General features: G+C 36.6%; 1 protein-coding gene and 1 pseudogene across 2 annotated transcripts in view; both read left to right on the top strand.

The window, feature by feature from the left end:
• CENPC (centromere protein C) overlaps positions 1 to 11,928 on the top strand; it is a 105,364-nt gene extending 93,436 nt beyond the window's left edge. For both annotated transcript variants that reach the window (XM_018049507.1, XM_005681653.3), the window contains exons 15-19: positions 860 to 988; positions 1,385 to 1,480; positions 3,805 to 3,959; positions 9,900 to 9,990; positions 11,529 to 11,928. In XM_018049507.1, the coding sequence (XP_017904996.1) occupies positions 860 to 988; positions 1,385 to 1,480; positions 3,805 to 3,959; positions 9,900 to 9,990; positions 11,529 to 11,599 (542 nt within the window). In that variant the 3' untranslated portion in view covers positions 11,600 to 11,928. The remainder of the gene's footprint in view (positions 1 to 859; positions 989 to 1,384; positions 1,481 to 3,804; positions 3,960 to 9,899; positions 9,991 to 11,528) is intronic.
• Positions 12,081 to 13,145, top strand: LOC102183224 (annotated as a pseudogene).

The raw sequence follows: 15,167 nt of genomic DNA, 5'->3' as shown, positions 1-15,167 counted from the left end.
ATCTCTTGGAGAAGGAAATGGTAACCCACTCCAGTATTCTTCCCTGGAAAATTCCATGGACAGAGGAGCCTAGCAAGCCACAGTCCATGGGGTAGCAAAGAGTCAGATATGATTGAGCATGGAGCACATTATTTTTATACAATCCAATAACATTTCTAATTGCATAAAATGAAACCTTAGATCAGAACATGAGAAAATTTTAACTGGCAAAGATTAAATATTCCCCATTATTATTCTCATTCCATTTTCTTGTCATATTTCTCTACAAAAATTATAGAAGATGGGAAAGAAAATAGAGTTATATTAAAGTTACTTCCTTTTTTTTAATTAATATTTCTGAGACAAGGACTAAACTGACACATGGATTACTATAAATAATTCTTTGCTAATCTTTGTGTCTTTCATTTTTTATGCCTCCACTGATGACTATATTTCAAGCAGTAGAGATCATTCAGTTATGTTTCATCAGTGTGTCTAGATTTAGGATAGTGGTGATGGTTTAGTTGCTAAGTTGTGGTTGACTCTTGGTGACCCCGTGGATTGTAGCCCACTAGGATCCTAGATTACTAGAGTGGGTTGCCGTTTCCTTCTCCAGGGGATCTTCCTGACCCAGGAATTGAACCGGGGTCTCCTGCATTGCAGGTAGATTTTTTACCGACTGAGCCACCAGATTTAGGATAGTAAAGAGACTTAAGTAAAATTGGTTGCTATTTATGTTACTTGAATTAGCTGTAGAGTAGTAGTAATAATGTATTCTGTGCTTTGAAAAGAAGTGTGCTGTATTAATGTAATGAATTTTGTTTTAAGATTTTCACTTTGCTAGGTATGATAATTTACCTTTTTTGGGGTTAAATTTCAGGAGGATTTGTGATTGGTGGAATACTGTCCCCAGACACAGTATCATCTAAAAGGAAAGCAAAAGGAAACTTGGGAAGAATCATTACAACAGCTAATAGGAAAAGAATCTGTCTTGAAAATGAAGAAAGAAGTATGAACTTTTCCCTTATTTTAAATAACAGTGTTTTGAAAAATAGCTCTTTGCAGATTTTGAAATATACCTCTAAAGGCTTCGGAATATAATAGTACTTAAGGGTCAATTCTCTTTTTAATGTCAACTTTTCTTCAGATTTTGAAAGTAAACTAATTTTATTCTTTAAAAAAAATCATTAATATCATAGTGTAAAACATTTCCACATGGGTAAATTGTACTGTCAAATGAAACTTATCTCTTCCATGCATCAAAGTGGTCATTGATAAACAGGAAGAAATATGCCTCTTCCATTTTCCTTTTCAACTTGTCCTTAGCTCTGTTTCATACTAGATTTTTTTTTTTAATGGAAAAGAGTTTTAAATAAATAGTATTTCAGTAGTACCTCTTTTGCAGAGAATAAATTCATGGTAAATCTGAATATACCTCTGGGAGATCCTCTGCAGCCAACAAGGGTGAAGGACCCAGAAACACAAGAGACTGTTCTTATGGGTAAGCTCAGGGTTGATTCTGAGAATGCTTTATTTAACATCTCATAAGGACAAACTTGGAGAAGGCGATGGCACCCCACTCCAGTACTCTTGCCTGGAAAATCCCATGGGCGCAGGAGCCTGATGGGCTGCAGTCCATGGGGTCGCAAAGAGTTGGACACGACTGAGTGATTTCACTTTCACTTTTCACTTTCCTGCGTTGGAGAAGGAAATGGCAACCCTCTCCAGTGTTCTTGCCTGGAGAATTCCAGGGATGGGGGAGCCTGGAGGGCTGCCATTTATGGGGTCGCACAGAGTCGGACACGACTGAAGCGACTTAGCAGCAGCAGCAACAAGGACAGACTGTTTGCTTGAAGGCTGGCTTTTCTACTTTTCCTTTCTCTCCCCAGATCTTTCAGAGCCAAAGTCCAATAGCTAGTCTGATTCAAATAAGTAGCCTGTATGAGGACTACTGTGAGGGAATTGGTGGTAGACAGCCTTCAGGGACATATAGTACCATGCATTTGTCGTAGACAACCTCCAGGGACATATAGTACCAGGCATTTGTCCTCTATGATACAAGTGCTACCATCAGGAATGTTGCCTCCTCCAGTAGGATCCAGGCCTTCTTTGATCAGGAGGACACTTGGGGGCAAGAGCTGTTGAGGGGGAAAATGAAAGTTGCTCAGTTGTGTCCAACTGTCTGCAACTCCATGGACTGTAGTCCATGGAATTCTTCAGGCCAGAATACTGGAGTGGATAGCCTTTCCCTTCTCCAGCGGATTTTCCCAAGCCAGGAATTGAACTGGGGTCTCCTGCCTTGCAGGCAGATTCTTTACCAACTGAGTTATCAGGAAGCCTGTTCAGGGGGAATTGTAGCAAATTAACTGGCAGACTCCTGGATACACTCTTACTATGAGATCAGGTAGGGATTGTGGCTGGGTTTAGACAGCCTTTGGTGCTGTGGAGCAAGGACATCAGTCAGACAAATGTCATGTTTAAGGCTGGCATAGGGTTCTATAAGCCTCCTCCTACACTTAACAGGTATTAAAATTTTAGTTTCTAGGATACCATTGGAGGTCCCAAGAGATGGGTTATAGTGTGGTGGAGTTAAGTAGTGGACACTCAGCTATTTCCCAACAAGGCAATATTTACATACAGGAAATATTTAAGTGTTTTAAAAACTGTCATGACTGTACTAGTGAGTACTGAGGACTGTTTAGCCTAAATCAAAAGATAAATATGTCAAAGCAGAGAGACAGTGTTTACACTTAAAATTTTGACTGTGGAATAGGCTCCACTGATATCTTAAGTAACAGATATTCTATATTCAGTTGTTGATTTGGCTATAGAGGGCAAAGTACAGAGAATATTTTTTTTAGCAAAGTGTCTGATCTGAAAACGTTGCTGTACTGTATTAGTAAAAAAGTTGTGTTATCAAGAATTCATCACTTTTTGTTTCCTGGGCATATGTATTGTCTATATCCTGTTGTCTGTGGGAGTATAGTCAGAAGCTGATGATAAAATGTATTAATTACAGGTCTGGAAAAGTTTGTAAGTAAAAGGGAAATTTAAAAAATGATATAGTAATTTGGGAGCTACAGTTAGAGCTGGTTATTTAGAGCCTCTACCTGATAAATAAAAAGTATTATTACTTAATCAGTCACAAAGGTATTTACTGGCATGATGATGATACATTTATAGTGTGGCTGTGTTATATTGAACTTTTTAAGGATAAGGAATCTTTTCTTGTCTCTTAGCTGATTTTGTTTTCCATCTGAGTTATTATAGGGGAAATAATAATACTGCCATGTTACTAATAAATAATAAAATAATACTATTAAAGCTTACTGAATGCTTACTTTGTACCAGTGTTTTAAATACTTTATACACATTAACTCATTCGATATTCCAAACTCTAACAAACTATTGCTATCACATTTTATAGAAAAGAAAATGAGATGGAGGATAAGCAACTTGGCTAAGGTCATTCAGCTTGGAAGACAAAGACTTGATGTGACCTTTCTAGGTCCAGAGTCAGTGCTCTTAATCATATCTATCTTTCTAGGACAGGTTTATGTTTTTATTTATGAATATGTATAAGAGGCTCAGGATTGATCCCTGGTTTGAGAAGATCCCCTGGAGAAGGGAATGGCAACTCACTCCAGTATTATTGCCTGGAGAATCCCGTGGACTGAAAAGCCTGGCGGGCTACTACAGTCCACAAGGTCGCAAAAAGTTGGTTGACTGAAGTGACTTAGAATGCACACACATGTGTGTATATGCTATATCAATGAGCAATGTCATTGCTATTACTTTATACTTACATTAATTTTTTCCCTTTAGATCTTATAAGGCCACGAGATACATACCAATTTTGTGTTGAACATGATGAGTTGAAAGTATATAAAACATTGGATACACCGTTTTTTTCTAGTGGAAAATTGATAATAGGACCACTTCAAGAAAAGGGAAAGCAGCATGTAGGCCTAGATACATTGGTAAGTATATTTCTCCATATATTGATAGATATGTTTTGATCTTGGCACAACTCTGAGTTATTGGACTTGATGAAGCATTAAAAATTTATTTTCTCAGAAATGATATTCTGTTACTATAGTACATAGGTAATTTTTTAGTTTTTTTCATCTGTTTTAAGTCAGTCAACTGAAGGCTATTTAAAAGTACTTATTCTGTGCATAGCAGTGTAGCCTTGAGATTTAGAAGTTTAGGGAATGGTCTTAAAAGTATCTTCAAAATTAGATTTGCAAGTAAGTCATTCGAATTTTAGAGCTGGAGAGGATTATTGAGATTAAGTCTAAATCTCATTTCTCTAATCATGAAGTTTAGAAATAAAGAATTTAAAAGACTTCAAAATCATGTAACTGATTAACAGCAGATTGACAACTGGGAACTAGTTACTACTATTACTTGGGGCTTCCCTGGTAGCTCAGCTAGTAAAGAATACACCTGCAATGCAGCAGACCCCTGTTGGTTTCCTGGGTTGGGAAGATCCACTAGAGGAGGGATAGGCTACCCACTCCACTACTCTTGGATTTCCCTGGTGGCTCAGACAGTAGAGAATCTGCCTGCAATGTGGAGACTTGAGTTCTATCCCTGGGTTAGGAAGATCCCCTTGAGAATGGAATGGCTGCCCACTCCAGTATTCTGGCCTGGAGAATTCCATGGACAGAGGAGTCTGGCAGGCTACAGTCCATGGAGTTGCAAAGAGTGGACATGACTGAGTGACTTTCACTTTCAGTGTATTACTGTATATAGCAATGTTGGGCTTCCCTGGTGGCTCAGTGGTAAAGAATTGCTTGCAGTGCAGGAGATTGCCTACAGTGCGAGAGACATGAATTCGATCCCTTGGGTCAGACAGATCCCCTGGAGAAGGAAATGGCAACCCGCTCCTGTATTCTTGCCTGGGAAATCCCATGGACAAAGGAGCCTAGTGGGCTACAGTTCACCGGGTCACAAGAGTTGGACACAACTTAGCAACTAAACCACCACCACCACCACATAGTATGTAGAATCCAGATCTAAAGTATTTAAAAGTTTTCTTTAATCCAGTCTTAAAATGTTGTAGATCTCCAGGTCATATTAAAAGAGTAAAAGTAACATATTAAACTAACTGAAGTAATAGATAATCCCTGTGTAGTAATTAAGAAACAGTTAATAATGAAAATAAGCATTATGAAATGTCATCATTAAACTAATAGTATTAATACTATTGATAGTATTAATAAGATAGAATGTTTTTATTCCTTTAGGAGGAAGGAATATTGAATATCTAGTAAATATTTGAAAATGTCTAACCTAACATTCAAAGTAATCCATATTAAAAATAAGGCATACTTTATAATTACTGAGTTAGTAGAAATTATTGATTTATAATTTGTAGACTTATAACTATAACCTATAACTGATTTGTAGACTTTCACTTATGAATATCATTTCAGATTTTTTTCCTAGGAAAATAAAAGCTAGGAAACCCTGAACATAAGTAGTTACTTATTTTAACATTGAGAGTAATTTCTGAAATTGGAAACCACTGAAATGTGCTGTGGGAAGAAAATGCTTATATTTATCTTTTGACTTAGTAATGAAATAAACCATTATATATAATAATCTGGAGGAGGAAATGGCAACCCACTCCAGTATTCTTGCCAGGAGAATCCCCTGGACAGAGGAGCCTGGTGAGCTACAGTCCATGGGGTCTCAAAGAGTCAGACACACACATATAATAATCAGTTATATAACACTTAGATATTCCAAGTATTGTATGAAACATTTTGAAGAATAGCTGTATTGGAAGGATTTTCTGTCTACAGTTTGGTTAAATGTTTATCCTTAAATGTTAATCTTACAAATTGCAAGATAGAAAATCGTTTTTGTTTTTTTCTGACTAAAATAAAAAGTGAAAATGACAGAGATTTGAAGGAACTATAGAAAAATAACATGTTAGTAAGTGATTATAGTTTATTTTTATTTCTTCTAAATATTGACTTTTTATAATGAAAATCAGAGTTAACAGGAGTATTTTTACATTTTTGAAAGAATGAAGTACACTTTTAAATACATGCTTTTGAGAAGCAAAAGGGCAAGATGGAGAACCACTAATAAGGGATAAAGTAGCAGTGGTAGATTTATTAAAATCAAACCACAGAGAAATTAACAAATTAACTGTGGGAGTTTGTTGTGGAGCTTTCCTAGAAGACAAGGGGATGTAAGAAATGGAAAATATTAAAGTTAGATAATATGGAAGAACAGATAAAAACAGAATCATGAAAAAACCCAAATGAGCAAAAGGGAGAAATATTTGAAGAAGTAGGCAATAATTGTTTCAGAACTAAAAAACAAAAAGGGGGACACAACACGCTTAAAGGAACCAGAGTTCCTCAAGAAATGTCTGATCTCAGGCCTGGGACTAAGCTTGGAATATTTTATCATACCCAATAGCAAACTATCAAAAACCATTAGAATTGCTTTCTCTGGACAAAAATGTGAAAACTTGAGTATCAATAAGAATAACTTCATTGGGTTGATAGATATCAATTATATCTAAATCCATGAATTTGTAAGACTACTACAAAAAGGAAAACTTAACTTCATCGCTGTTGGCAAATACTGTGACACCAACTCGCTTTAACAACAAATATGGCAAATAAAGGGAAATAATTAAACATTTATTCTGCTGTTCTCATATAAACTGTATTACTAGGTAACCAAATAATAGAGGAAGGGAAGTTTACCCTTTTAGAAATATTCCAGTTAATAAAAGAAGGAGTGTTAGGATGGAGTCTTACCATTTTACAACACCCAATAAACTGTTGGATGTAGCATCATCATACACTAACATCTAAAAAGAACACAGCCATACATTATGTGCCCCCTGTGGAAGAATACAACACTGCATATGAAGTAGTCATGTCTTCCCCAGCTCCTTAAAAAACAAAACAAAACCTGCACATAACACCACCTGAAGTTAAGTCCTTGGATCTAACAACCAATTTATAGAAAATAAAGAATAGCAGACTTTACAAGTGACACCTTGGGCCCAGCAAAATCCAGCTGTGTAAAGATTTTTAAAACAAATTTTGCTGCTTGATTTACTTACTAAATAAGATGCAAGGAATAGAAAAGACAACCAAGTGGAATGTACAGAGATCAGAGTTCTCAACCATGGCGCTATTGTTTGTTATCCTGTGTCTTGTAAGATGTTTACAAGCATCTCAGGCCTCTCTGCACTAGATTCCAGTAATACTCTAGTTGTGACAATTAAAAATGTCCACAGACAGTGCCAATTGTCCCCTTAGGGGCAAAATCACCCCCAAATTGAGAACCATGCCATAGACTGAGTGTTTTAAAAGATAGATCAAGCACTGACAATAGATCAAGCACTGACTCTTACTTGGATCCCAGTTGAGACAAACCCTTATTTCTTTTTTTTTAAACAAATGAAAAAGAAAATTTTATTTGATTAAATTAATATCAATAGCTCTTATTCAAAAGACTACAAAAAAAGCTTAAGCAAAGAAAGCTTAAGCTAAAACTAGGACAAAATACTTGCTATCAAGATAACCAGCAAGTGTTTAGTATCCAGAATGTAAATGTTTTAAAATTGCAAAGAAAATGATAACTCAGTAGGAAAGAAGATATGTTATTGAAAAAAAAAAAAAATTTACAGGAGCAAAAACATAAGAAGCAAATAAACATGTACTAAAGATGCCCATACTCTGAAAAACAAATCAAGGAGTTATACATTCAATCTATTTCATTTATATAAATTCAGAAATATACAAAATTAAAGTTATTTTTTAAAGATCCATTTTTGCCTGGTAAGAACTGTAATGAAAACAAGAGAGTAATAAATATAAAATTCAGGACAGTGTTTATCTCCGTGGACATTTACAGAAATGGGAGAGGTATGCTTAGAGAGCCAAATTGAATAGATAAGCAAGCAACAGTTAGAAATGTATACTTGACCTGGGGTATAGTATGTGTTACCTTTTTTTTTTAAAGGCTATTTTTGGTATATAATAATAATATTTATTTCCTTTATTAAATTATAAAAGTACCTTTAGAACTACTTTAAGAACTTTTTTTTTCCTTTGAGGGAGTATATTGTAGTGACTAAGAACATGGATTCTGGAGTCAAAGTACCTGAGTTCAAATGCCTGCTCTTCCATTTACATTGTGACGTTGGAAATTTACACTGTTCCATGCCTCATCTTCTTCATGTGTGAAAAGCTCTTAATATAGTGCTGTCTCACTGATAGATGCATACATTAAATGAATAAAAATGAAGTGCTTAGAACAGTGTCTTGCATGGTGTGGGTACTATATAAGCTCTAGCTGCTCTTTTCCTGGTGTTTTAGGCTCATTTTACAAAAGTGGTAAAAAAAGGAGGAGCAGGAGGCATAATTCTCTGAAGCAGATATTCTTGATGGCTTTATCTCAAAATTTGAATATCAAAGTTTGAGGGCCCTACATTTTGTATTTAGTTGTCAAAATAAAACATTATTGTCAAGTGGTATCTCTGTAAAGTGTAAAATTTGCCCTGCTTGACTATGGAAGCCTGTACAATTGAGCACTACATTTATCTTCTTTTGCTTTCTTAATGTTGATGCTTTAAATGTACTTTTTTTAAAAAAAAATTTTTGTTCTCTTAAATGCCTCAGATTGTTACATATAGCAAGCGTGTAACCTTTATAGAGGTATACATAAAACCTAGCTACTCTTCTAATATAGTAAAGTGATGTTCTTTACAATGGTTCTGAATTAAAAAAACAGTTCAGTTCAGTCGCTCAGTCGTGTCCAACTCTTTGCGACCCCATGAATTGCAGCAGGCCTCCTGTCACATTGCCAGGCCTCCCTGTCCATCACCAACTCCCAGAGTTCACTCAAACTCACGTCCATCGAGTCAGTGATGGCATCCAGCCATCTCACCATCTGTCATCCCCTTCTCCTCCTGCCCCCAGTCCCTCCCAGCATCGGAGTCTTTTCCAATGAGTCAACTCTTCACATGAGGTGGCCAAAGTGCTGGAGTTTCAGCTTCAGCATCATTCCTTCCAAAAAACACCCAGGGCTGATCTCCTTTAGAATGCACTGGTTGGATCTCCTTGCAGTCCAAGGGACTCTCAAGAGTCTTCTCCAACACCACAGTTCAAAAGCATCAATTCTTCCGTGCTCAGCTTTCTTCACAGTCCAACTCTCACATCCATACATAACCACTGGAAAAACCATAGCCTTGACTAGGCGGACCTTTGTTGGCAAAGTAATGTCTCTGCTTTTCAATATGCTATCTAGGTTGGTCATAACTTTCTTTCCAAAAAAACAGTAAATAATAACAAAAGAAATTTCTTGTATTAGTTTTCTGTATTACTGCTTTACTTAATTGCTACACAATTTAAACAACATTCATGTATTATCTCACAATTGTATAAGTTAGAAATTGAATGAGCTTGACTGAGGTCGCTGCTTAGAGTATCACTAGGCTAGAATCAAGATGTCCAGAGATCTGAATTCCTCTCTGAATGCCCTTAGAATGAATCTGCTTTCAAATTCATTCAGTTTGTTGGCAGAATTCAGTTACTTGTCATTGTAAGACTGAGATTCCTGTTTCTTTACTGGCTGTTGGCCAGGGTGTCTAGAAATAGCTTACACTCCTTTGTTTGTGGTTGTCTTATCTTCAGCACTAGCAACAGTGAAAGTACTTTTCATGCTTCAGATTTCTCTGACTTCTCCTCTGCTTCATCCTCCCCCTCTACTTCATCCTCCCCCTCTACTTCTAGCAGGAAAGTTATCCACTTTCATGTAAAGTTTATGTGATTAGATTGGACCGTTATTCTGCCTTCAATGTGTACTTCAAGTTTTTTGGCGTATAGTTGTTGTGGTATTACAACTTGAAAATGAGATTTTAATTTTTAATTTTACAGGTTTTTTATGTTAAACTTGGTTACCTTTTATGTACCTTACACGAAACACCTTATATAGTAACAACTGGGGATTCATTCTATGTTCCTTCAGGTAAGAGTAATTAAAAACTTTTTCTTTCACATAGTTAAATACTTGTATAGTTGCTCATGAGCACCATGAAAATGGAAACCACAATGGTCAAAATGAAGCATGATGCAACTGATGTCAAACATATTGGTGCATACTGTAATTTTTTTGTTTAGATAAATGTTGGTATATTAGTATTTTGATATATGAAAATTGAATGAGTTGCTAATTGCTGAATATAAAAGTACTTAGGAGATATGTTGTATCCAGCGTGGAAGTAAAATTATTTCCCCTATGTTATTGCAAAGACATTATGTAATCAAACAATTTTTAGTTGGTTATTTTAAACATACAGAATAGTGTCCTTCATCAGCTATTGAAGAGCAAAAGTCTTTGAAGGTAGGAATTTTTATCTGTTCATTCAATAAATGTGATTAAGAGTCTACCAAATAGTGCTTTGAAAATGGGATACATAGATGAACAACAGGCAAAAATCCCTGCCCTTATGTAGCTTACATTCTTATGAAAAAACAAAGCTATAATAATAGCTAAGTTTATATAGTCCTTTATATGTGCCAACACTGTTGTGAACAGTTTAAACTCATTAACTAAGTTAATCCTAATATGTATGAATTTCTAATAAGTCTAATAAAAGTCACAGGATTGTACACAGCACTATAAATGTGCCTTATGTGCAGCTGTCCATGTGTATTTTGCATTTGCTGTTACTTATTATTTAATTTACTTGAGTTACATTTGCTGCCTTTTAACTTTGAAATTTTATTTTACTTTTATACTTTTTTCCTTATCTTTTATAAGTATCTTTTATACTTATTTATATGTTGTCTATATCTCGTTTAGAGGAATCCATAGTGGTTTCAAAGACCTAATAATTGTGTTCAGCAAGTTAGACAGACAAAGATAGGTACCGTTTGTTTTCATTTATATGTGGAATCTAAAAAATAAATGAATAAAGCAAAGCAAGAACAAGAGTCATAGAGAACAAACTAGTGGTTACCAGCAGAGAGAGGGATACAGGGAAGGGACAAGATAGATGAAGAGTAATGAGGTACACACTACTAGGAAAAAATAAAAAGATACTAAGATGTGATGTATGGCACAAGGAATATAGAAAATATTTTATAATTTTAAATGGATTATAGTCTACAAAAATAATTGAATCACTGTTGTATGCTTGAAACTAATATAACATTGGAAGTCACCTAAATCACCTATACTTCAATTAAAAAAAAACAACCCTAAAAGATGATTGGGCTCAGAGGGAGATTTTTTTTTCCTACCTACACCTTTGTCTAATTTGTTTTTATATTCATTATTAGAATGATGTGAAGTTTGTGTTTTTTCAAGCTTTATCTAGATCACAGGTGGTGGTTAACTATTAGATTTTTCAGTTTGTACAATTAGATAAGAGTTATTTGAGGTTAGATGAGTTAATTTTTTCGACACTATATATCATAACTGACATAATGATGACTAAATATTTAATCAAAAGGAAATGATTCCTATGGAAGTAATTTTTAATTTTCTTATTTTATTTCTAGGTAATTATTACAACATCAAAAATCTCCTGAATGAGGAAAGTGTTCTTCTTTTTACTCAGATAAAAAGTTGAAAGATGAAGCAAAGTTTAAGTACATGTGTATATATATAAACATACATACATATAAAACACATTGTGCAGTTGAGATGTATATATTTGTAATTGTTAAGTTTTAAAGTTTCTGTTTTGTATATTTGTTTCAGTAAACATCAAACTTCCATGTGTATCTTCTGGTTTTTCCACAAATATGCACGTAACCTGTAGTGATGCCCATATTCATAGTTTTTAATAACATGAAAGGAATACCAAACACTGCTCTCGGGGATATACAGACAAACCTCCGAAATGTCATGGGTTTGATTCCAGACCACCACAATAAAGCAGATATTGTAATAAAGTGAGTCATGAATTTTCTGATTTCCCAGTGTATGTAAAAGTTATGTTTACATTATTCTATCATCTGTTAGCTATGCAATAGTTTTATGTCTAAAAATTAATGCATATACCTTAAGGAAGCTAACCATTATTGATTCCTTCAGTGAGTCGTCATCATTTTTCTGGTGGTGGGTCTTGGCTTGATGTTGATGGCTGCTGACTGATCAAGGTAGTGGTTGCTGGAGTTTGGAGTGGCTGTGGCAGTTTTTAAAAATAAGGCAGCAGCTTTTTTCTAGTTACTGTGGCACAAGGCATCATGAGCAGTGAAGTCTCCTGTGACACCCTGTATGAGACAGTGCAGGAAGTCCTGCATGGGAATCAACACAAGTGCCAAAATGTTCTGGAAATGGTGGATCTTCAGATCGGCCTGAAGAACTGTGACCTCAAAAGGACAGACACTTCTCAGCACTGTCAGGCTTAAGTTCATTCCCCTTACCAAGTTCTCCATATATGTTCTGGGAGACCAGCAGCACTGTGATGAGGCTAAGGCTGTGGATAAATATCCCCCATGAATATCAAGGCACTGACGAAACTCAAGAATAGAAAACGGGTCAAGAAGCTAGCTAACAAGTATGACTTTTTGGCTCCAGAATCTCTGTTTAAGCAGGTCCCATAAATCCTGGGCCGACGCCTGAATAACATTGGCAAATTCCCTTCCTTGCTAACCCACAATGAGAACATGATGGCCAGAGTTGATGACGTTAAATCCATGATCAAGTTTCAGATGAAGATTCTGTGTCTGTCAGTGGCTGTTGGCCATGTGAAGATGATGGATGAAGAGCTTGTGTACAACATCCACTTAGCTCTTAACTTTCTGATGTCATTGCACAAGAAAAACTAGCAGAATGTCCAATCTTTGTACATTAAGAGCACCGTAGGCAAGCCCCAGCATCTGTGCTAAGGCACAGCTTAATGATACTGCCACCATTTAAAAAAAAAAAAAACAGTGATGAATTGCTGCATCTATTAACTTCCTTTCACAAATGATTTCTCTGTAACATGCCAGTATTTTTTGATAGTTTTCCATATAGAACTCACAAAATTGTACTCAGTCCTCTCAAATCTTGCTGTTGCTTTATCAGTGATAAAATTCTAAATTCTTTGTTGTCATTTTAAACAGTCCTGTCATTTTGACAGTCTTTCTGACATTTTCACCTGGAATAAATTCCATGTCAAGAAACAACCTTCTGTTCTCATCCTTAAGCAGCCTTGATCTTAGGATATCTTAGGATATTGTAGCAATTGTCACATTGCTTCAGACTCCACTTTTGATTCTAGTTCTCTTGCTGTTTCCACCACATCTTCAGTTCCTTCCTCCACTAAAATCTTGAACCATTCAGTGATCCATGAGGGTTGTGATCAACTTCTTTCAGACTTCTGTGTTCAGGTTGATATTTTGACCTCTTACCATGAATCACAGATGTTCTTAATGGCATCCTTTCCAGAAGATTTTCAAATTGTTTTGCTCAGATCCATTGGAGAATTCACTATGGCAGCTATTGTTCAGTAGCTAGGTTGTGTCCAGTTTTTGCGACCCCATGGACTGCAGCCCACCAGGCTTCCCTGTCCTTCATTTTCTTCTGGAATTTGATCAAACTCATGTCCATTGAGTCAGTGATTCCATCCAGCCATCTCATCCTCTGCTGCCTCCTCCTCCTCCTGCCCTCAATCTTGCCCAACATCAGGGTCTTTTCCAGTGAGTTGGCTCTTTGCATCAGGTGGCCAAAGTATTAGAGCTTCACCATCAGTCCTTCCAATGAATATTCATGGTGATTTCCCTGCTGTCCAAGGGACTCAAGAGTCTTCTCCACCACCACAGTTTGAAAGCATCAGTTCTTCAGCACTCAGCCTGCGTTATGGTCCAGCTCTCACATCCATACATGACTACTGGAAAAACCATAGCTTTGACTAGATGGACCTTTGTTGGCAAAGTGATGTCTCTGCTTTTCAATACACTGTTTAGCATCTTCATACAGTGTTCAGTTCAGTTCAGTCGCTCAGTTGTGTCCGACCCCATGAACTGCAGCATGCCAGGCCTCTCTGTCCATCATCAACTCCTGGAATTTATCCAGACACATGTCCATTGAGGTGGTGATGCCATCTAACCATCTCATCCTCTTTTGTCCCCTTCTCTTCTTGCCTTCAATCTTCCTCAACATCAGGGTGTTTTCAAATGAGTCAGCTTTTTGCATCAGGTGGCCAAAATATTGGAATTCCAGCTTCAACGTCAGTCCTTCCATTGAACCCCAGGACTGATTTCCTTTCTAATGGACTGGTTGGATCTCCTTGCAGTCCAAGGGACTCTCAAACTTCTCCAACACCACAGTTCAAAGGCATCAATTCTTCAGTGCTCAGCTCTCTTTATAGTGCAACTCACATCCATACGTGACTACTGGAAAAACCATAGCTCTGACTAGACGGACCTTTGTTGACAAAGTAATGTCTCTGCTTTTAATATGCTGTCTAGGTTGGTCATAACTTTCCTTCCAAGGAGTAAGTGTCTTTTAATTTCATGGCTACAGTCATCTGCAGTGATTTTGAAGCCCCCCAAAATAAAGTCAGCCACTGTTTCCATTGTTTCCCCATCTATTTGCCATGAAGTGATGGGACCAGATGCCATGATCTTAGTTTTCTGAATGTTAAGCTTTAAGCCAACTTTTTCAGTCTCCTCATTAACTTTCATCAAGAGGCTCTTTAGTTCTTCACTTTCTGCCATAAGGGTGGTGGTATTTGCATATCTGAGGTTATTGACATTTCTCCCGGCAATCTCGATTCCAGCTTGCGCTTCCTCAAGCCTAGTGTTTCTCATGATGTACTCTGCATGTAAGTTAAATAAGCAGGGTGACAATATACAGCCTTGACATACTCCTTTTCCTATTTGGAACCAGTCTGTTGTTCATGTCCAGTTCTAACTGATGCTTCCTGACCTCCGTACAGGTTTCTCAAGAGGGAGGTCAGGTGGTCTGATATTCCCATCCCTTGAAGAATTTTCCACAGTTTATTGTGATCCACACAGTCAAAGGCTTTGGCGTAGTCAATAAAGCAGAAATAGATGTTTTTCTGAAACTCTCTTGCTTTTTTGATGATCCAGCGAATGTTGGCAATTTGATCTCTGGTTTCTCTGCCTTTTCTAAAACCAGCTTGAACATCTGGAAGTTCATGGTTCACGTATTGCTGAAGCCTGGCTTGGAGAATTGTGAGCATT

The sequence above is a fragment of the Capra hircus genome, chromosome 6 (assembly GCF_001704415.2).
Source record: "Capra hircus breed San Clemente chromosome 6, ASM170441v1, whole genome shotgun sequence".
Lineage (NCBI taxonomy): Eukaryota > Metazoa > Chordata > Mammalia > Artiodactyla > Bovidae > Capra > Capra hircus.
Note: the sequence above shows the minus strand (reverse complement) of the source record. Positions and strands in the feature narration are given on the sequence as shown.